This window comes from Pseudorasbora parva, chromosome 22, assembly GCF_024679245.1.
Source record: "Pseudorasbora parva isolate DD20220531a chromosome 22, ASM2467924v1, whole genome shotgun sequence".
NCBI lineage: Eukaryota > Metazoa > Chordata > Actinopteri > Cypriniformes > Gobionidae > Pseudorasbora > Pseudorasbora parva.
In genome coordinates this window covers 17,228,680-17,253,013 of record NC_090193.1, presented here as the reverse complement: position 1 = coordinate 17,253,013, position 24,334 = coordinate 17,228,680, and the positions used below count along the sequence as shown (strand labels likewise).

Here is a 24,334-nt window from a genome sequence, read left to right as displayed (position 1 = left end):
GTGTGAGTCACACTCTGTTCTAATATTTATTTCTGTGGTTTGAAGTCATGATCTCTTCTGAGAATTAACAATGCATAATTGGTTTAATTTAAGGTGTGAACGTTTGTAATAAGCCATCTCCACCCAGACTACCTTGGGTGAGAGAGACTACACCTTGTGTTTCCCAACTCATATGAGTCATATGGGAGTACATGTGTGCATAGTTTAGCCTTTCTTTTTAACCATTTCTTTTGATTTCCTCCCATCAATCTCCCATCAATGGGAGAGGTTTGTTATTGTTATGTCACCCTAACTCCAATGCAGGCAGGCAGTGATGCTGAAGTTTTATGAGGTATGTGTTGGGCCAGATTGAGGTTAAACCAGTTTGTCCACTCTTGAAGTGTAGTGTACTTTCTGCAATGACAATTTCATAAACAGTAGAAAGAGAACAGAGGTAAACACGGTCTCATCCTGCGCAAACTGTCTTCAGCGTGGTACATTAACACCGCTGATACTGAACAAGGATTTAAAAGCTTGTGGAATACAAGGTAAGGCTTTTCTTTGCTGTTAAAGTTTACAAAAGTATTTTTTACTTAACTATTAGTACTACACAGACTAGTTTATGCAAAATAGAAAAGTTTGAATGTATAGCAAGTGCAGCGGGTTCTGTTATGTATGAATATGCAGCGTTTGCACAAGTTATGCTGACTGAATCATGTTTTCACTGTAATTTAAGACTGGTTTGATGTATTCATATTACAAATTGCAAGTTGCATATTAAAACATGTAGTATTGCACAGTGATTTTTAAAAGGCTCAGTTATCTAAAGTTGTAACTAAGTGAAAGAGTACTTTACCATTATTTCTTTGGGTATCGCTTTACCAACAAATTGCTACTGACTAGTACTTCATATTAAATATAATGCTTCTGAAGCACATGTTCAGATCCTGTACTTTTAATTTGTGGTTACTAAATAGCTTTGTTTTGTTTCTTTAAATATAAAAGAAACGTTTTGTGCATATTAAAAAGATCATATGCTGTAGATAGTATTTAGTAATTGTATTGTTTTTGGAGCCGGTTTCATTGTAGTAAGACAACTGAAACTTTATGGCTGAACAGGTTATCAAAATATGTGTCCTTGCAGATGATCATGGGAGCACCTGCTACCTCTGCGATTACGCATGTTTAAAACTAAGGGTGTGGTTAATAAGGTGAGGTCTGTTCTCAATTCCCTTTTATCTGGCCTAACCTGTTCCTAACGCCCTCTTGTTACACTATCCCTGAACAAATCCTTGAATACCACACAGTTTCGTCTGTCTGTTTCTTTGCCAGTGGGATAAATTCAAACAATTGTGTTAAAGGGTTAATTCACCCAAATACTACAATTCTGTCATTACTCACCCTCATGTCGTTCGACACCCATAAGACCTTCGTTCATCTTCGGAACACAAATGAAGATATTTTTGTTGAAATCCGATGGCTCAGAAAGGCCTTCATTGACACCAATGTCATTTCCTCTCTCAAGACCCATAAAAGGCACTAAAGATGTCGTTACAAAGCGCATCTTACTACAGCGGCTCTACAATAATTTTATGAAGCGACGAGAATAGTTTTTGTGTGCAAAAAAACCCTAAATAACGACTTATAAAGAGATGGCCGATTTCAAAACACAGCTTTCTTAAGCATTATGAATCAGCGTATCGATCCGAGAACACAGCTTTCTGAAGCCTTGGAGCCTTTTGAAATCGCCCCATCACTATATGTCGTTATTTATTTATTTTTGCACACAAAAACTATTCTTATTGCTTCATAAAATGATTGTAGAGCCACTGTAGTGAGATGGGCTTTGTAACGACGTCTTTAGTGCCTTTTATGGGTCTTGAGAGAGGAAATGACATTGGTGTCAATGAAGGCCTGTCTGAGCCATCAGATTTCAACAAAAATATCTTCATTTGTGTTCCGAAGATGAACGAAGGTCTTATGGGTGTCGAACGACATGAGGGTGAGTAATGACACAATTTTAATTTTTGGGTGAACTAACCCTTTAAGCAATAAAGTCAAATTAGCAAACTCTAATGCAAATTTAAAATAAGTTTGTATTGTTTGCTTATTCTTGTTTAATTTTGAGAAGATTCTTTTTATTTACTGATTGCCCTATATGTTCATAATTAATATTTTCACATTTAATTATGACAAGCCATTAATAATTATCACTGCTGCTGAATCATTTATTTTGCATTTACAGGTTTGAGTTTTGGAGGCTTTTCTTCATTGTAAATATTTACAAGTGAAATGGTATGTTATCACTTTTTTATGTCCTATCTGCATCTAAACTGTATTATGCATTTTTTTGTGATCTGTTAAATATTTTTTAATCCTTGTGTAGCTTCTTATTAGGAAAAAATGATATGTGAATTATTAATAAAAATGCTAGTAGTGCATTTGGCATAGGTACATGTTTTTCATCAAAAACTCATGTTATTCTGTTTTTTATTTTACATGCATTTAATTTCATGAAATTTTGAGGGGGAAAATACAACATGATTTTTTTATTGTAATTGTAATTTGCAGGCTCTTCGAAGAAGCCTTTCTGACAGCCTGCTTCTTGAAGATGATAACATCTCTGGAGAGAGATCAGAGTACTCAGACCTGCACTTTCTTGAAGGTACAATACTGTTTGATCATGAATTGTTTATATCATTGTATATTTATTGAGCATAATTCTTTCTACAGAACACTTGTACTGTGAATACAACTGCTTTTGCCATGGACTTTGATATGGTGAAAATATAAGGATAAAATAAGACTACATTTCACATTACATTTCCATTTTCAGGTGATGACATTGTGGGTGCCAGTGGTCAGTTTGATCAAAAGAGGAATAAACAAAAGAAAAATGATGTTGTGGACATTTTGAAGATGATTGATAATGACAGGGAGGTGACGAAGCAAGGTTTGAAATCCAGCAAGAGCTTGGAAAGTCTGGATGTCAAGGCTCCAAATGAGGTCTGTGCACATTGCATTCACAATTTTTGCAACTCGGAATTATAAACCCTCAAACATATTTTGTTCTCATTACAATGTTTCAACAGGTGTGGAAAGATTCATATGACAAGCTCTATAACACTAAAGTCAGGAAATACATGAAAGGAAATCAAGCTGTTAAGGAACACAAACAGGGCATACACAGTGATCCAGTGACGGCCCAAACACTTGACCGCAAAAGCAAGATAAACGTTTCGGCTTTACTTGAGAATGCAGACCGGACGCGTCTCACTCCATATGAAACGGAACCTGATGAGAAAGTGGATCATGAATGGCCCATGATCCATTATAATACCAATGATTCTACACGTGAATACAACTCTCCAATGAGAGCTGCAAAGATCAAACCCGACATTGCAAGTGATAAAATCAACATACGGGGTCAAACATATACAGATCCAAACATAAATGTTGGTATTAGTACACCAGATTCAAATCTATCACTGCCAAATACCCAAGGATCTCCTGTGATGCACCTCACAAAAGGTCATTTTAAAGCACCAAATGCCATGCTTAATTCCTCTGATATGGATATGGATGTACCATCAATTAATGTCAAGAAGTCAAAATTTAAACTGGCAAAGTTTAGCTTATCCGGAAACAAGAAAACAGACATCAATTATGATGGACGTATGAAGGGGTCAAAATTAGTATTACCCACTGAAATAGCTGGTGATGATATACAAATTGGTGGACCAAAGGCTGATTTCAAAGGTCTGAAAACAGACCTCCCAGACATGGACATGCAATCTGGAAAACTTAAAACACCCACTTTCAGCATGCCAGAATTTGATCTGTCTGGACACAAAATGAAGACACCTGACTATGATCTGAAGACCCCTGAAATGGATCTGTCAGCTCCAAAGTTTAAGGCAGACTTTGATTCACGAGACATCAACATCAGAGGTCATAAGCCAGATATCACAGCCCCAGACATGGATTTTGATATTCCTAAAGGGACATTTAATGGACCAAATTTCAAGAAACCCAATCTTGACATGAATGCACCTGACCTCGACATAAATGCCCCTTCAGGTAAACTGAAGCTGCCAAAATTTGGCATCTCTGGAAACAAGGCAGAAGGACCTGATCTTAAAATCAAATCTCCAGACCTGAATCTAAAAAGCCCCAAAATTAAGGGAGGAATCGATACCCCAGACATGGATCTGAATCTGCCTCAAACTGATTTGAAAGTCCCAAACCTAGATATCAAATCACCTGATATCGATGTTAATGGCCCTTCAAGTAAATTTAATATGCCAAAGCTAAAGATGCCCAGTTTTGGCCTGTCAGGTTTGAAAGGGCCACACATGAATGCTGACATTGATCGGCCAGACCTTAATCTAAATGCATCAACTCCCAAACTAAATACAGGGATAAATGGTCCTGACATTGACATTCATGGACCTAATGCTGATATCAAAGGTCCAAAAACGGACCTTACACTTCCTGACATAGACATGCCATCTGGAAAAATGAAAATGCCCACTTTCAAGATGCCTGATTTTGGTCTCTCAGGACCCAAAATAAATACGCCAGACTATGATTTGAAGACCCCTGAAATGGATCTGTCAGCTCCAAAGTTTAAGGCAGACTTTGATTCTCCAGACTTCAACATTAAAGGCCATAAGCCAGATATCACAGCACCTGATATGAATGTTAATTTGCCTAAAGGTAAATTTAAAGGACCAAATTTCAAGAAACCTTATCTTGACATGAATGCACCTGACCTTGACCTCAATGCCCCTTCAGGTAAACTGAAGCTGCCAAAATTTGGCTTCTCGGGTAGCAAGCCAGAAGGACCTGATCTTAAAATCAAATCTCCAGACCTGAATTTAAAAAGCCCCAAAATTAAGGGAGGAATCGATACCCCAGACATGGATCTAACTCTGCCCCAAACTGATTTTAAAGGCCCAAATCTAGATGTCAAATCACCTAATATTGATGTTAATGGCCCATCAGGGAAATTTAATATGCCAAAGCTAAAGATGCCTAGTTTTGGACAGTCAGGTTTGAAAGGGCCACACATGAATGCTGACATTGAGCAGCCTGACCTTAATCTAAATGCATCAACTCCCAAACTAAATGCAGGGATAAGTGGTCCTGACATTGACATTCATGGACCTAATGCAGATCTCAAAGGTCTAAAAACTGACCTTTCAGTTCCTGACATAGACATGTCATCTGGAAAAATTAAAACGCCCACTTTCAAGATGCCTGATTTTGGTCTCTCAGGGCCCAAAATTAAGACGCCTGACTATGATCTTAAAACCCCTGAAATGGATCTGTCAGCTCCAAAGTTTAAGGCAGACTTTGATTCTCCAGACTTCAACATTAAAGGCCATAAGCCAGATATCACAGCACCTGATATGAATGTTGATTTGCCTAAAGGTAAATTTAAAGGACCAAATTTCAAGAAACCTAATCTTGACATGAATGCACCTGACCTTGACATAAATGCCCCTTCAGGTAAACTGAAGCTGCCAAAATTTGGCTTCTCAGGTAGCAAGCCAGAAGGACCTGATCTTAAAATCAAATCTCCAGACCTGAATTTGAAAAGCCCAAAAATTAAGGGAGGAATCGATACCCCAGACATGGATCTGACTCTGCCTCAAACTGATTTAAAAGGCCCAAACCTAGATGTCAGATCACCTGATTTTGATGTTAATGGCCCATCAGGGAAATTTAATATGCCAAAGCTAAAGATGCCTAGTTTTGGACAGTCAGGTTTGAAAGGGCCACACATGAATGTGGATGCTGACATTGATCAACCTGACCTTAATCTGAGTGCATCAACTCCCAAACTAAAAGCAGGAATAAATGGTCCTGATATTGATGTACATGGACCTAATGTAGATCTCAGAGGTCCAAATACAGATCTTAGACTTCCAGACATGAACAAGCCTTCTGGAAAAATGAAAATGCCCCATTTAAAGATGCCTAAGTTTGGTGCATCAGGACCGAAAATTAAGACACCTGATTATGATTTGAAGACCCCTGAAATGAATCTGTCATCTCCAAAGTTTAAGAGAGACTTTGATTCCCCAGACATCAACCTTGGTGGTCATGCGCCAGATATCACAGCACCTGATATGAATGTTGATTTCCCTAAAGGTAAGATTAAAGGACCCAATTTCAAGAAACCAAATCTTGACATGAATGCACCTGATCTCAACATAAATTCCCCTTCAGGTAAACTGAAGTTTCCAAAGTTTGGCTTCTCAAGTAGCAAGCCAAAAGGTCCAGATCTTAATATCAAATCTCCAGACCTGAATCTCAAAAGCCCCAAAATTAAGGGAGGAATCGATACCCCAGACATGGATTTGAATCTGCCTCAAACAGATTTGAAAGGCCCGAACCTAGATGTCAGATCACCTGATATTGATGTTAATGGCCCATCAGGGAAATTTAATATGCCAAAGCTAAATATGCCCAGTTTTGGCCTGTCAGGTTTGAAAGGGCCACACATGAATGCTGACATTGATCAGCCTGACCTTAATCTAAATGCATCAACTCCCAAACTAAATGCAGGGATAAATGGTCCTGATATTGATGTACATGGACCTAATGTAGATCTCAGAGGTCCAAATACAGATCTTACACTTCCAGACATTAACAAGCCTTCTGGAAAAATGAAAATACCCCATTTAAAGATGCCTAAGTTTGGTGCATCAGGACCAAAAATTAAGACACCTGACTATGATTTGAAGACCCCTGAAATGAATTTGTCATCTCCAAAGTTTAAGGCAGACTTTGATTCCCCAGACATCAACATTGGTGGTCATGCGCCGGATATCACAGCACCTGATATGAATGTTGATTTCCCTAAAGGTAAAATTAAAGGACCAAATTTCAAGAAACCAAATCTTGACATGAATACACCTGATCTCAGCATGAATCCCCCTTCGGGTAAACTGAAGTTCCCAAAATTTGGCTTCTCAAGTAGCAAGCCAAAAGGCCCAGATCTTAAAATCAAATCTCCAGACCTGAATCTAAAAAGCCCCAAAATGAAGGGAGGAATCGATACCCCAGACATGGATCTGACTCTGCCTCAAACTGATTTGAAAGGCCCAAACCTAGATGTCAAATCACCTGATTTTGATGTTAATGGCCCATCAGGAAAATTTAATATGCCCAGTTTTGGCCTGTCAGGTTTGAAAGGGCCACACATAAATGCTGACATTGATCAGCCTGACCTTAATTTGAGTGCATCAACTCCCAAACTAAATGCCGGGATAAATGGTCCTGATATTGATGTACATGGACCTAATGTAGATCTTAGAGGTCCGAATACAGATCTTACACTTCCAGACATGAAGAAGCCTTCTGGAAAAATGAAAATGCCCCATTTAAAGATGCCTAAGTTTGGTGGTTCAGGACCAAAAATTAAGACACCTGACTATGATTTGAAGACCCCTAAAATGGATTTGTCATCTCCAAAGTTTAAGGCAGACTTTGATTCCCCAGACATCAACATTGGTGGTCATGCACCAGATATCACAGCACCTGATATGAATGTTGATTTCCCTAAAGGTAAATTTAAAGGACCAAACTTCAAGAAATCAAATCTTGACATGAATGCACCTGATCTCAACATAAATTCCCCTTCAGGTAAACTGAAGTTCCCAAAATTTGGCTTCTCAAGTAGCAAGCCAAAAGGCCCAGATCTTAATATCAAATCTCCAGACCTGAATCTAAGAAGCCCCAAAATTAAGGGAGGAATCGATACCCCAGACATGGATTTGAATCTGCCTCAAACTGATTTTAAAGGCCCAAATCTAGATGTCAAATCACCTGATATTGATGTTAATGGCCCATCAGGGAAATTTAATATGCCAAAGCTAAAGATGCCTAGTTTTGGACAGTCAGGTTTGAAAGGGCCACACATAAATGCTGACATTGATCAGCCTGACCTTAATCTGAGTGCATCAACTCCCAAACTAAATGCCGGGATAAATGGTCCTGATATTGATTTACATGGACCTAATGTAGATCTTAGAGGTCCGAATACAGATCTTACACTTCCAGACATGAAGAAGCCTTCTGGAAAAATGAAAATGCCCCATTTAAAGATGCCTAAGTTTGGTGGTTCAGGACCAAAAATTAAGACACCTGATTATGATTTGAAGACCCCTAAAATGGATTTGTCATCTCCAAAGTTTAAGGCAGACTTTGATTCCCCAGACATCAACATTGGTGGTCATGCACCAGATATCACAGCACCTGATATGAATGTTGATTTCCCTAAAGGTAAATTTAAAGGACCAAATTTCAAGAAACCAAATCTTGACATGAATGCACCTGATCTCAACATAAATTCCCCTTCAGGTAAACTAAAGTTCCCAAAACTTGGCTTCTCAAGTAGCAAGCCAAAAGGCCCAGATCTTAAAATCAAATCACCAGATCTGAATTTAAAAAGCCCCAAAATTAAGGGAGGAATCGATACCCCAGACATGGATTTGAATCTGCCTCAAACTGATTTTAAAGGTCCAAATCTAGATGTCAAATCACCTGATTTTGATGTTAATGGCCCATCAGGAAAATTTAATATGCCAAAGCTTAATATGCCCAGTTTTGGCCTGTCAGGTTTGAAAGGGCCACACATAAATGCTGACATTGATCAGCCTGACCTTAATCTGAGTGCATCAACTCCCAAACTAAAAGCAGGAATAAATGGTCCTGATATTGATGTACATGGACCTAATGCAGATCTCAGAGGTCTAAATACAGATCTTACACTTCCAGACATGAACAAGCCTTCTGGAAAAATGAAAATGCCCCATTTAAAGATGCCTAAGTTTGGTGCATCAGGACCAAAAATTAAGACACCTGATTATGATTTGAAGACCCCTGAAATGAATTTGTCATCTCCAAAGTTTAAGGCAGACTTTGATTCCCCAGACATCAACATTGGTGGTCATGCGCCAGATATCACAGCACCTGATATGAATGTTGATTTCCCTAAAGGTACATTTAAAGGACCCAATTTTAGCAATCCCAATCTTGACATGAATGCACCTGACCTTGACATAAATGCCCCTTCAGGTAAACTGAAGCTGCCAAAATTTGGCTTCTCAAGTAGTAAGCCAGAAGGACCTGATCTTAAAATCAAATCTCCAGACCTGAATCTCAAAAGCCCAAAAATTAAGGGAGGAATCGATACCCCAGACATGGATCTGACTCTGCCTCAAACTGATTTAAAAGTCCCAAACCTAGATATCAAATCACCTGATATTGATGTTAATGGCCCATCAGGGAAATTTAATATGCCAAAGCTAAATATGCCCAGTTTTGGCCTGTCAGGTTTGAAAGGGCCACACATAAATGCTGACATTGATCAGCCTGACCTTAATCTGAGTGCATCAACTCCCAAACTAAAAGCAGGAATAAATGGTCCTGATATTGATGTACATGGACCTAATGTAGATCTCAGAGGTCCAAATACAGATCTTACACTTCCAGACATGAACAAGCCTTCTGGAAAAATGAAAATGCCCCATTTAAAGATGCCTAAGTTTGGTGCATCAGGACCAAAAATTAAGACACCTGACTATGATTTGAAGACCCCTGAAATGAATTGGTCATCTCCAAAGTTTAAGGCAGACTTTGATTCCCCAGACATCAACATTGGTGGTCATGCACCTGATATGAATGTTGATTTCCCTAAAGGTACGTTTAAAGGACCCAATTTTAGCAATCCCAATCTTGACATGAATGCACCTGACCTTGACATAAATGCCCCTTCAGGTAAACTTAAGCTGCCAAAAATTGGCTTCTCAGGTAGCAAGCTAGAAGAACCTGATCTTAAAATCAAATCTCCAGACCTGAATCTCAAAAGCCCAAAAATTAAGGGAGGAATCGATACCCCAGACATGGATTTGAATCTGCCTCAAACTGATTTAAAAGTCCCAAGCCTAGATATCAAGTCACCTGATATTGATGTTAATGGTCCTTCGGGTAAATTGAATATGCCAAAATTAAAGAAGCCCAGTTCTGGCCTGTCAGGTTTGAAAGGGCCACACATAAATGCTGACATTGATCAGCCAGACCTTAAATTGAGCACATCAACTCCCACACTTAAGGGTGGGATTAATCGTCCTGATGTTGACATTCATGGACCTAATGCTGATCTTAAAGGTCCAAGAACAGATCTTACACTTCCAGACATGCACATGCCATCTGGTAAAATGAAAATGCCAACAATGAAGATGCCTGATATTGGTTTCTCAGGTCCCAAAATAAAGACACCTGACTATGATCTAAAGACCCCCAAAATGGATCTCTCTGCACCAAAGTGTAAGACTGATTTTGATTCCTCAGACTTCAATATTAGAGGTTATAAGCCAGATATCACAACCCCAGATATGAGTGTTGATTTCCCTAAAGGTAAAATGAAAGGACCAAATTTCAAGAAACCCAATCTTGATGTGAATGCACCAAACTTTGACATTGACACTCCTCCTGGAAACCCGAAATTGTCAGGACACATAACAGCACCAGATCTTAAATTCAGCTCTCCAAAGATGAATCTCAAAGCTCCCCAAATGAAAGGAGGAATTGATGGCCCTGACTTTCAAGGCTTGGGTTCTGATGTTGATTTTGTTGCCTATACGCAGATACATAATAACAACTTTTCCGTCCCAAGAGGTCAAATGAAGGCAGCCAAAACAAATGATCTTGATGGTATTAGAATACCGACTCATCAGAAATATGGTGCCTCAGAATTTAACATGCAGGACCCCTATTTTGATTTGAACAGAAACATGAACATTTCAGGAAAAGACCAGTGGCCTACAATGCAAAAACATCTCTCTGGCTCACCTGATATTACAATGGCTTCACCCACCTCAAAGACCAGAATCTCTAGTGTACGTCCAACTTCATCAGATGTTTACTACAGTCATATGCCTGGGGCACTCAGGCCAAGAGATCATAAAACAACAGCAAGTAACTTTGATTTTGATGACATCTGGAACAATAAAGCAGTGCCTAAACTTCACGCTTCAGGAAGTAGGGAGAATTCAGCAGTGAGAAATCCAAATATGGGAATAAGTACCATGCAAAGATCACCCCACATGGGAGGTAATGCAGATAATAGGAGAACTCGTATGGTTCCAGGACGTCATTACACTACTGATGACATATGCTACACTTATAAAGGGATGCCTAGAAGAGATGGATGGGGAAATGGGCAAACTGAACAAAGTCGCAGACAGACAATGAGACGTTTGCAAATGCATGCAATGGATCTGGAGGTTCCAGAAAGCAGTTTGAAAGGGTCAAAATTCAGTGTCCGTAAACGAATATAGTGGGATATTAAAAGGAAGGAACATGATAGACAAGAATGAGCTTGTCCTTGGTAATCATGTTTATAGAGCTGGGCTGATTGAAATAACCTGTTTGTATATATATATAAAAAAAACTTCAAGTATACTGGTTTGAGCAAACTTAACACTGATGAACAAACTTTATAGAGGATATTTTATATTGGAAAACATAAACTTGCACTTTTCATACATCATTATTACTATATAAAAACATTCCAAGTACAGTTTCTAAATCTTATTTTTTTATGTATAATATTATGAGGAGCTTGCCTGATTAAATATTGTAAATATACATTTTGTAAAGTATGTCAAATGCTACAATAATGTATGAATAGAATGTGGATGAGTTATACATGTGCAAAAGTTTTGTCTGGAAAATAGTTTGTCTGGTGAATGTCTTGTTTCTTGCCATCTTTTTAAAGATACTCATCTATTATCTCTTTTTTTTAACCATTGTTATGCTTAGTGATACAGTAAGGACTTGTTTTTTTTGTTGAAGGATTTATATAAATAGTTTGTGAAATAGTAATTCTAGCATTGTTGCGGCATCTTTTGTTGATATACAAAAGTATTTGTTATTATAGAATACTTCAGATGTTATGTGATTGAAATAAACATAAAATATATACCCTTCGCTGAAGTGTTTTACTTAAATGTTACACCTTGCTATATCAAACATGTTGGTCACAATTTTTGGCATCCCAAGAATTTTTTTATGAGTAAAATATCTCTGAAGTATATTCCCATTAATACTGACATTTTTTTAGCACACCAGGGCGACAAGGAATATGAAATTTCCAGCTATAATGTCTTGTTCCACATGAGTATATGAGAAAGCTCAAAGGCCAAATTCCCTTAATCATTCATCACAATATGTAAAACCAAAGAAAATAGTTGTGATGTGCAGCAAAAGATTTTTGAGGTTTACAAAATAGAAAGTGGCTAAAAAGCATTGAAAAAAATCCTCATTTACACCATCAGGGCAATAATTAAGAATTTCCAATCAACTAAAGATGTTAGGAATCTGCCTGGAGGAGGACGCGTATCTATATCATGTCTATATCCTAATGCATGGCAAGTATGATAGTTCACGTGACAAAGACTCTCCAAGGATCACAGATGGAGAATCACAGAAATTAGTGGAGTCTTCAGGTCAGAAATACAACAAAAACAAAAGTCAAACAACTCCTACATCACCACATGTTGTTTGGGAAGGATTCAAGAAAAATCCTCCTTGCTCATCCAGAAACAAACTCCAGCATATTAAGTTGTCAGAAACGACTGAAAATCAAAAGGGACCTGGTTCTGTGGTTAGATGAAACTATAAAAAGAGCTTTTTGGCAGCAAACCCATCAGATGGGTTTGGTGCAAACAGGGATAAAAAGTTACCCATGCCCATTGCTAAAAATACCGCTGGATATTTAATGTTGAGGGCCTATTTTTTTGCTTGTGCTCGTTCAGACACATGGTATAATGGATTCTACCAAATACCAGCAGATAAAAAATCTAAACCTGACCGCCTCAGGGTCATGGTTGGATCTTCAATTAGGACAGCAATCCAAAACAAACATCCAAATCAACACACAAATGTGTCACTGGGCACAAAATGAAGCTTCTGCTGTGGCTATCTCAGTCCCCTGACCTGAACCCTATAGAGTTTGAGTAGGGTGAACTGAAGAAAAAAAGCGCCAACACGGATCTGGGAATCTGAAGGATCTGGAGAGATACCGTATGGGGGAATAGTCTCTCATCTCTTGTCAGGTGTTCTCCAAACTCAAACTCATTTTAGAAGAAGACTCAGAGCTGTTATTTTGGGGAAAGGAAGTTGCAAAAAGTATTTCATAAAAGTATGCCAATAATTGTGATCAGCATGTTTTGAAGAAAATAATTTATTTCATACGTGATTTACCCCTACACTTTCAATTCTTTTACTTTAATGAAAGGTTAGGTTTTTGTGAATTTTTCTAATAAACGATCGAAAGGATAAACAATGCAGATTTATTTTTTACAGCCATCTTTGATCATATTTACCAGGGGTGCCAACAATTTTGACCAGCACTATATATACACACACTCACCTAATATCACCCAAAATCACTCACTGCTCTTGACTGAAAAAAGAATACAGTAGCTAATAATCAATGTATGTTTTATAGTGAAGTCTAGTGTTTTATTTTTACATTTATTCATTCAACTTCACACTTAAATGCTGCTGTACAGCTCAGCTGCCAGTATAAATATTTATTTTATATTATACAATACACTAGGAATGTGTAGGTTTTTTTAAAGTGTTAGGGGTTAACAGCTTATGACCCAGGACCAGTAGTGAAGAAATGAAGACAGAGTCAGGATTGCAATTAAATAAAAGAAAAATTTACTTAAGAATAGTTTGCAGTTTCAAAAGCAGAAGCCAGCTTCAAGTCTCACAAGGAGTTCGTAGGCCGCGCTCCCTCTCTCACCGTCTCGTTGCCTCGCCCTATCGTACATACAATTGTCCCAACAGTTATACAATTTTCAAGGTCTTATCCACGTCATTACTGCAATGTGGATGGTTCTGATTGGCTCAGAGACAATGCACAGTCATGGTAAATTTCCACTCGAGTCAGTTAATCTGATGCACGTTTCCACTGACGTGTCACTTGTTGATGCTTTCACCCAGAATTAGGCCCGTAGTGACCTTCCAGATCTGGAGCAGGCGCCAGCTTGCCCAGAACAACAAGTCCACCCATCTCTTAGGGTGCCCATTGTACACCATTCTGATCTGTAACATAGAAAATTGCGCACACACACACACAGATACACAGTCTCTCCAAGGTTGGAGCTGATTAAGCTCCAGTTCTAACCAGTTCTTACCAAAACATACTGATAACATGTGCTTTCTTTTAGTGAGAGGGACACACAATAGTACAGGCAATATTCATCTTGAGTCTTTAGTGTTTCAGTAAAAGGAAATATAAAAGGAATAAAACATAATAAATTAAATGAAAGACAAATCCATATTTCATATCTGGAAGCCGGGCTAAGTGAGCAAACGCTGTTACTCCACTCCTGACATGTTAGGGGTGTGTGATACCTCCAAAATCCAAACACATGACCTTGTTGCCAGTGTTTAGTGACACATCACACATCTCTAGGCCAGACCCTCAGTCACTCCTCAGAGACCAAATACACACTTTAGAAAACAAGAAACTAAAACAAAATCATAACTGGATAGAATCATTATAATAATATAGGATAAATATTGATTAAAGTTTTGATTATGAAGTTAATTAGGATATGAATATATACAGGTATATTGAAGCGGCAGTGGATTTCAGAATCCCCCCCTTCACTCCCTCCTAAAGGCCAATTTTAGGGTCCCAAATGACCCCCTAAAGTTGGTCTACCAATTTAGGCCGCTTCATAATCTTCCATCCCCCCACTTTTTAGTTTATAATCTTTGAAAAAAAGAAAATCTCTTTTCCCCTCGGGGATTTAACTTCAACCATTATTAATCTTATCTAATTTGGTTTTATCAATGGCTTGATTGATTACAATAAGCACACATTCATCCTCAAGAGGACACACTACATTAGCACCCCATGTTAAATACCACCCCATTATAAATACCAAGATATCTCATCTAAAAATAAGGATTTTAAATACATTTCTTTTAAACACAGACCTTCTTCATCTTCAAAAACAACAGTGGTCTGAAATAAAAATAAACAAAATAAATAGGCATAATAATCCATCCAATTACATTCAGTCTCTGCATAAAACATCCTTCAGTTTACAGTCTATATACATGTACCATCTTAATTTCACATCCTATTCATTTCTTTCTCAAACATGTACATGATTTTACTCAAGATTTTACTCATTTTACTCAATGGGTTTCTTGTTAAACCCATTTTCATAACACATCTTTTTCTTTTCCACATAGATTTCCACATACTCAAATCTTTTTGTTACACTTGCTTTTTCCATCAAATCCAGTTTTTACTCATGATAGCCCACATCAATTTTTAACTTAAATGAACATAACCATAAAATTGTTAATGTTGAAAACTTCATCAAAATGACATAATTATCCATTTGTATAACATTCAATCAGCTTGTTCACATCTTTATCTTGTGACATTGTGCTTAATCATACTCAATACCAATTATTTTTCAAAATAAATTTCCAAACCCATGTTATTTAGTAAACCATTCAAAATCTATTCATTAGGGTTTCCTTTAAAGTAACATTTTTTCTTTCAATGTCTTGTCCATTAAAACTCTTTAGGCGTAAGCTCCAAATGACCAAAATCTTAACCCTGTTGATTTATGTCATCTGGCAGTGATACTTCTCATCATATCCTCACTAGCCTTCCTTTGCCACTTACACCAAAATTGTTATAATTTTACCAAGAACTTCCAAATTTCCATAATCTCCCATATTACTTTATAATGTATTCAAATTTGTTGTCATCATCAATTTCTTTAAAACTGTTTAAAAACAATCTGTATTTTGAAAATCATTCATTGTTCAATATTAACTTAATTTGATGTAAAGTGTTCATACATTATGTCAGAAGTTTTACTTTCACAACATTAATCTTTAGGGCTATTTCTCTGTCATTTTGACTCAGATTATTCTTTATCAAAATAGTCTCCAGTGCAGATGCACCATGTGATCATTATTGTTTCAGTCTTATCTCTACTGCTCTACAGAAACCAAAATATTATTCTACTCATCTCCTAATCCCAGTCACACACAAAAAAGTTAGTCACTTGCTCCTTTAACATTTAGACATTATTACTAGACATCTAATGTCCTGCATCCATTTAAGGGATGAAAAATCAAAATCAAACTTTTTCTTTTAGAAGTTATCTTTTTGGTCGCCCTTCTGCCTTCAGAAATATGAGGGAATCTCTGGATCATTTAGATAGTGACTTCAGCCAATTTGTCACTTTGTCTCTGCCGTCAAGTTTTTGTTTATCATTTCTAATCAATTGAATATTTCAATTTAAACCCTCAGTTAAATTTGGACACGGGTGTTTAACCCATTAAGAAACGGCAATCTTTAACTTTATAATTCCACTTCAACTAATCCAGAGATTAATTCAAATCAGCATCATAAATGACAAAATTAGTCATAATTACCAGTAACGGACAGAGCTGGATACCAGTCCACTTAAAGCTCGTCCAATGTTCTGGATCAACTTTCCCAGATTCCTTCAGAATTAGTAGTTTCTTTAAAGGTTGTCGTTTGCCTTAACCCATCTGTAATGATAAACACTCATTCCAGAGGTTAATGACCTCACACACACTATCAGGACAGAACAGTTTCACAAACCAACACATACAAAACATAAAGTGCAGTCATCAACAAACATACACACATTAAACATATAATTTTGAATTGCTCATTATCAAAATTAGCTTTTAGTGTTAACTAAAAAAAAAATAATAATATTTAAACTCAGTTCTTACATGGTTTCTTAACCAATTTTCAAATCATGTCTGTTCATTATTCCTTCATTTTTAGAGAAGTCAGCTGGGTTGTTTTGGTTCTGATATCATTGCTTTTGTTTAGTTTCAGCTTTAGCAGGACGATAACAGACAGAGCACCATTCCTCCTTCTCAAGCAGTCTCTCTCTCTCTCTCTTACACGGATAGTCTCTTTTATTAAATTCATTAACCTTTAACCTTCACAAAGTTTATCCTTAAAGAATAAATTTGTATCAGAAATTTAAATGTTTAACTTTCCAATTAGAGCTATATAATCATCTCAAAATAATTTATGCTATGATTTTTTTTTCTTCTTCAAGTTACTTTAGTTAAATACCTTTTGTTATCCAGACCTCTTTAAACTTCAACAGCTGTCCTTATCTTTAGACACCACCATGCCTTCAAATTCTCCGCTGCCATATCTAATGACCTGCAGGATTAAACTCATGATATGGGAATATTAGTTCAATATCACACAGTTTTACTAATTCAATTAATACTTTTTTTTTTTTTTCTGGTCTCCACAAAAGTTATTGACAATCACCTCATGGTCTCAGCTGGCTCTTGAATGACCTTTACCATCATAACTTTCACTCAGGGTCTTCCCTGGCATTCACAAACAGTGCGGTACTTGAGTGAGCGGTATAGAGGAGCCATTATTAGGGCAGGCCGTGCTGTGTCCTGTCTGGACTCTCGGCCCCTACAACCACAGCGTCCCCCCTTACTGATGCTGCTGGCCTCACAGACATCGGTTCAACTCTCATACACACCTCACATAAAAACACCTCCCTTCTTGGAAGTGCCCAATGGCGGTGACCCCCATGTCTTAGGTTGTCCCCCTGCTGGCCAAAAGAGGATCTTACCCGTCTTCGGCAAATCACCCTTATTCACATTGGTCATCGCTTGAGATCTTTGACCCTTAAAATGGATCAGATGTTTTTCTGGAGTCTTGGGGAAAGTGCATTCAAGAGTCACCAGAGCCATTTAGTCTGCTTACTATAGGTAGAACATGGAGACAGGTTAATCGTAACACTACTTAATCACTGATACCATTTTACATCCTTCAAACCGCAACATATTAGTGCGTAGATTATACTCAGTGAATTTAGCCATAACCACTGTCCATGCAATTTAATGTCCTGCATGTTGACTCTGACCTGATCCATTGGTCCTGTGCATGGTGGAGGCTAAGATTAGACAAAGATGTTACTGGTCATGGGATAATTTATTTAAAAATTTCAACTCATTAAAATTCTGTATCTAAAAACCTTTATTAGCTTTATTATTGCCCTCCTAATGGCACTTTCACTCTTTTTAACAAATCACTGTCTCTATGATTTTCAACTGATGCACTGTGCTTTTACTATAAATATCTTATCACCTAAGACACAGGCTCAGATAACAGCATTGAGCTGGTTTTGAATGAGAGAGAGACTCTGAGTTATTCAGGATGGTTCACTGTGTTTTCATAAACTTTATACTACTCACACTAGCTTAGCATAAGATCTGGCTAGAAATTAAAATTGTTTTCAAATAAGACATCAAACATTTCCTTTAAACTCTATCCTCAGACAGAGATCACAATTTTAATTAATCATAATTTTATTTGTCTTTTTCCCATACAATTAATTTAGAAACTATACATTTCTCAGATTAAGTCTCTGTTACTCTTTCAAGTTTGTCCATAGCACCAGAAATGGTGGGGGCCAGATTCAGATAAGCGAATTGTTTTATTACAGCTCTGCACCAGCTTATCTTTTTGAAACCAAAACACCAGCATCTAGGTTTTTAACATATTAACGCCAATTTATCTTATAAAACAGTGTTTTTACCAACATTGAGGCAAATTAACATTATTAGAATTTTTCAAGAGTTAGAGTAACAGGAACCACCTTTTTCATAAATCTGTCATTTAAACTTCTACGTTACATTTTCTTGCCTCACGTTTTTCAGTCAATATCTTTAATTTTACCTCATAATTTTAATAAATTTTCATAGATCTTTCCTTCAAAAATAATTACTTAAGACCTTATATTCATATTTCATTATTTTGTTAGACAGAGTGTAAGCCACTTCTTTGTTACTTTTTACTTTGTTTTATCTACAAAATTTAATCTGATGGGCTGATTTGCCACCATTTCTACACCTTATGGGTGGGTGGTTACAGTTACATACAAAATGGCCCTGCTGACCACAATTAAAACTCTCTGTCCTTCAGCAACTGGCATGTTTCAGTCTAGTTCCCAGTCTGTAAGGCGGTGCCTAAAGCAGCAGTCGCTCAGACAGTCAGAGAAGAGAAGAGCGCGCGAGAGGGGAGGGGGCAGATAAGACTGGCTGCTTACACATCTTGGTGTTTTCGCTTTTTCAAAAACAATCTCAAGCCCTTTTTTTTTTTTTTCAGACTACAACTCAATTCCAGTAATTTCAGACAATTTATTACGTTTGGCAATTAGACTATACTATCCCTCAGTAATCTTCTGGGATTTTTCTTTCAGGGGTTAAACCCCACCCATTCTACAAATTCATTAATAAGCACTCTTTGTTTGTAGCCAGTCAAGTTGCTATTTCACTTTTCAGTCTGAATTAAAACCTTGCTGCCATGTTTTAATTTTTTTAAATAAATATGCTCTGCAAATTTCTTTTAAGTGAGGGCTTCAGAGCAAAGCTAGTTACAGCATTTGCTCTCTTTCATTTCAATATATATTATCAAGACTGTTCAAGTTACTGATCATGTCACAATTTATCAGCCATATTTTAGTCAAAGTTCATACTCACCGAAACAGCAAGAGATGGAGGCGGCGATCTTTACCCAACACAGCTGTGGCTTCTGCGTGATGAAACTGCAAAGGACACTTGTACGAAAACGTCACACATACTGGTCCGTGCCAATTTGGGTCACAATTTTTATTTTACTCGGGATCGTTCCAGATGCATCACTGGCAAAACAACTCCTGAATCAATTTTTATTTTGTTTAACTAATAACTAATATTTTATTCCCTGACTGCCTGATTCACTAAGTTCTAAACTCTAAGTTCGGGGTACCCCTATCTGAGATGGAAGAGAGAGAGCAGGTTTGCGATGCCCCCTGGTCCATGTGACCGTCTCTTAAGACTCTAACTCAGACAAACAGATCACACACCAGAGAGACGTGCCCCTGTAGAGGTGGTGCTACACCAGTGGCCCCCAATGGGCTCTCCCCTGTATTAGACACGTGTCTTGCGCTGTCTGCTACGCGTTAGCCGTTGCCCGTAGTAACGTGGCGTGCTCTCAGCGACCTTCTTATACCCTTATGCTGTTCCCAAAAAACAAACACTTAGTATAATTAATCCCCATTCCTATCGAAATGAAGCTCTCTCGCTCCCCGTACCCAATCTCTTCCAGTCAGACAGCCCTAACCAAATAATTAAAGCTTTCTATTACCTTATTTGTTGTTTTGCCAGGGGTGTCACCAAGGAATCATTGCCCGCGCATCCTCCACCAAAACTGTTAGGGGTTAACAGCTTATGACCCAGGACCAGTAGTGAAGAAATGAAGACAGAGTCAGGATTGCAATTAAATAAAAGAAAAATTTACTTAAGAATAGTTTGCAGTTTCAAAAGCAGAAGCCAGCTTCAAGTCTCACAAGGAGTTCGTAGGCCGCGCTCCCTCTCTCACCGTCTCGTTGCCTCGCCCTATCGTACATACAATTGTCCCAACAGTTATACAATTTTCAAGGTCTTATCCACGTCATTACTGCAATGTGGATGGTTCTGATTGGCTCAGAGACAATGCACAGTCATGGTAAATTTCCACTCGAGTCAGTTAATCTGATGCACGTTTCCACTGACGTGTCACTTGTTGATGCTTTCACCCAGAATTAGGCCCGTAGTGACCTTCCAGATCTGGAGCAGGCGCCAGCTTGCCCAGAACAACAAGTCCACCCATCTCTTAGGGTGCCCATTGTACACCATTCTGATCTGTAACATAGAAAATTGCGCACACACACACACAGATACACAGTCTCTCCAAGGTTGGAGCTGATTAAGCTCCAGTTCTAACCAGTTCTTACCAAAACATACTGATAACATGTGCTTTCTTTTAGTGAGAGGGACACACAATAGTACAGGCAATATTCATCTTGAGTCTTTAGTGTTTCAGTAAAAGGAAATATAAAAGGAATAAAACATAATAAATTAAATGAAAGACAAATCCATATTTCATATCTGGAAGCCGGGCTAAGTGAGCAAACGCTGTTACTCCACTCCTGACATGTTAGGGGTGTGTGATACCTCCAAAATCCAAACACATGACCTTGTTGCCAGTGTTTAGTGACACATCACACATCTCTAGGCCAGACCCTCAGTCACTCCTCAGAGACCAAATACACACTTTAGAAAACAAGAAACTAAAACAAAATCATAACTGGATAGAATCATTATAATAATATAGGATAAATATTGATTAAAGTTTTGATTATGAAGTTAATTAGGATATGAATATATACAGGTATATTGAAGCGGCAGTGGATTTCAGAATCCCCCCCTTCAAAAGTAAAGTTTTAAGTTTAAGTAAGGTTTTTCAATTCTTTTAAGTAAAATAAAGAAAGAGTATTGCAATAAAAAATAGTCTTTTTTTCTCCTTAACCTTGCTGTTTCTCTGTCACTTAAGAATAGAATAGCAAAAAACTATATATGAGTGAGTATATATATATATATATATATATATATATATATATATATATATATATATATATATATATATACATACATACACACACACTCACACTCAAGTATTATTAGGAACACTATACTAATACTGTGTTTGACCCCCTTCCGCCTTCAGAACTGCCTTAATTCTACGTGGCATTTATTCAACAGGGTGCAGAAAGCATTTTTTTAGAAATGTTGGCCCATATTGATAGGATAGCATCTTGCAGTTGATGGAGATCTGTGGAATGCACATCCAGGGCACGAAGCTCCCGTTCCACCAAAGGCCAAAGATGCTCTATTAGGTTTAGATCTGGTGACTGTGGGGGCCATTTTAGTACAGTGAACTCATTGTCATGTTCAAGAAACCAGTTTGAAATGATTGGAGCTTTGTGACATGGTGCATTATCCTGCTGGAAGTAGCCATCAGAGGATGGGTACATGGTGGTCATAAAGGGATGGTCATGGTCAGAAACAATGCTTAGGTAGGCCGTGGCATTTAAACAATGCCCAATTGGCACTAAGGGGCCTAAAGTGTGCCAAGAAAACAAACCCCCACACCATTACACCACCACCACCAGCCTGCACAGTGGTAACAAGGCATGATGGATCCATGTTCCAATGCTGTGTATGCCAAATTCTGACTCTACCATCTGAATGTCTCAACAGAAATCCAGAATCATCAGACCAGGCAACATTTTTCCAGTCTTCAACTGTCCAATTTTGGTAAGCTTGTGCAAATTGTAGCCTCTTTTTTCCTATTTGTAGTAGAGATGAATGGTACTCGGTGGGGTCTTCTGCTGTTGTAGCCCATCCGCCTCAAGGCTGTGCGTATTGTGGCATCAGAAATGCTTTACTGCATACCTCGGCTGTAACGAGTGGTTATTTCACTCAAAGTGGCTCATCTATCAGCTTGAATCAGTCGGCCCATTCTCCTCTGACCTCTAGCATCAATGAGGCATTTTCGCCCACAGGACTGCCCATACTGGATGTACTGGATGTTTTTCTCTTTTCACACCATTCTTTGTAAACCCTAGAAATGGTTGTGCGTGAAAATCCCAGTAACTGAGCAGATTGTGAAATACCCAGACCGGCCCGTCTGGCACCAACAACCATGCCACGTTCAAAATTGCTTAAATCACCTTTCTTTCCCATTCTGACATTCAGTTCAGAGTTCAGGAGATTATCTTGACCAGGACCACACCCCTAAATGCAATGAAGCAACTGCCATGTGATCAGTTGATTAGATAATTGCATTAATGAGAAATTGAACAGGTGTTCCTAATAATCATTTAGGTGAGTATAAATCTATCTATCTATCTGTCTGTCTGTCTGTCTGTCTGTCTGTCTGACTGTCTGTCTGTCTGTCTGTCTGTCTGTCTGTCTGACTGTCTGTCTGTCTGTCTGTCTATCTATCTATCTATCTATCTATCTATCTATCTATATATATATATATATATATATACAGTGCCTTGTGAAAGTATTCGGCCCCCTTGAACTTTGTAACCTTTTGCCACATTTCAAGCTTCGAACATAATGATATGAAACTGTAATTTTTTGTGAAGAATCAACAACAGGTGGGACACAATCTTGAAGTGGAACAAAATTTATTGGATATTTCAAACTTTTTTAACAAATCAAAAACTGAAAAATTGGGCGTGCAAAATTATTCAACCCCTTAAGTTAATACTTTTCAGCGCCACCTTTTGCTGCGATTACAGCTGTAAGTCGCTTGGGGAAATGTCTTTATCAGTTTTACTCATCGAGAGACTGAAATTTTTGCCCATTCCTCCATGCAGAACAGCTCGAGCTCAGTGAGGTTGGATGGAGAGTGTTTGTGAACAGCAGTTTTCAGTTCTTTCCACAGATTCTCGATTGGATTCAGGTCTGGACCTTGACTTGGCCATTCTAACACCTGGATATGTGTATTTTTTAACCATTCCATTGTAGATTTTGCTCTATGTTTTAGATCATTGTCTTGTTGGAAGACAAATCTCCATCCCAGTCTCAGGTCTTTTACAGACTCCATCAGGTTTTCTTCCAGAATGGTCCTCTATTTGGCTGTATCGATCTTCCCATCAATTTTAACCATCTTCTCTGTGCCTGCTGAAGCAAAGCAGGCCCAAACCATGATGCTGCCACCACCATGTTTGACAGTGGGGATGGTGTGTTCAGGGTGATGAGCTGTGTTGCTTTTACGCCAAACATAACGTTTTGCATTGTTGCCAAAAAGTTCAATTTTGGTTTCATCTGACCAGAGCACCTTCTTCCACATGTTTGGTGTGTCCCCCAGGTAGCTTGTGACAAACTTTATACGACACTTTTTATGGATTTCTTCTTGCCACTTTTCCATAAAGGCCAGATTTGTGCCGTATATGACTGATTGTTGTCCTATGGACAGAGTCTCCCACCTCAGCTGTAGATCTCAGCAGTCCATCCAGAGTGATCATGGGCCTCTTGGCTGCATCTCTGATCAGTCTTCTCCTTGTATGAGCTGAAAGTTTAGAGGGACGGCCAGGTCTTGGTAGATTTGCAGTGGTCTGATACTCCTTCCATTTCAATATTATCACTTGCACAGTGCTCCTTGGGATGTTTAAAGCTTGGGAAATCTTTTTGTATCCAAATCCGGCTTTAAACTTCCTGCCTGGTGTGTTCTTTGTTCTTCATGATGCTCTCTGCGCTTTAAACGGACCTCTGAGACTATCACAGTGCAGGCTTGTGATACGCAGCACAGTGCATTTATACGCAGACTTGATTACACACAGGTGGATTCTATTTATCATCATTAGTCATTTAGGTCAACATTGGATCATTCAGA

At 38.1% G+C, this 24,334-nt stretch overlaps 1 protein-coding gene across 1 annotated transcript; it reads left to right on the top strand.

The window, feature by feature from the left end:
* The first annotated feature begins 66 nt into the window (after positions 1-66).
* On the top strand, positions 67-11,967 carry si:ch211-69b7.6 (neuroblast differentiation-associated protein AHNAK). Its single transcript, XM_067432018.1, has 6 exons — positions 67-527; positions 1,124-1,190; positions 2,225-2,274; positions 2,551-2,644; positions 2,816-2,985; positions 3,072-11,967. The coding sequence occupies exons 3-6, from the start codon at positions 2,272-2,274 to the stop codon at positions 11,331-11,333; spliced, it is 8,529 nt and encodes a 2,842-aa protein (XP_067288119.1). The 5' UTR covers positions 67-527; positions 1,124-1,190; positions 2,225-2,271; the 3' UTR covers positions 11,334-11,967.
* Positions 11,968-24,334: the final 12,367 nt, after the last annotated feature.

Excerpts from the sequence above, each read along its gene's own strand:
- si:ch211-69b7.6 (XM_067432018.1), top strand. Across the intron at positions 2,645-2,815 it reads AGACCTGCACTTTCTTGAAG|GTGATGACATTGTGGGTGCC; the intron begins GTACAATACTGT and ends TTCCATTTTCAG. Across the intron at positions 2,986-3,071 it reads ATGTCAAGGCTCCAAATGAG|GTGTGGAAAGATTCATATGA; the intron begins GTCTGTGCACAT and ends ATGTTTCAACAG.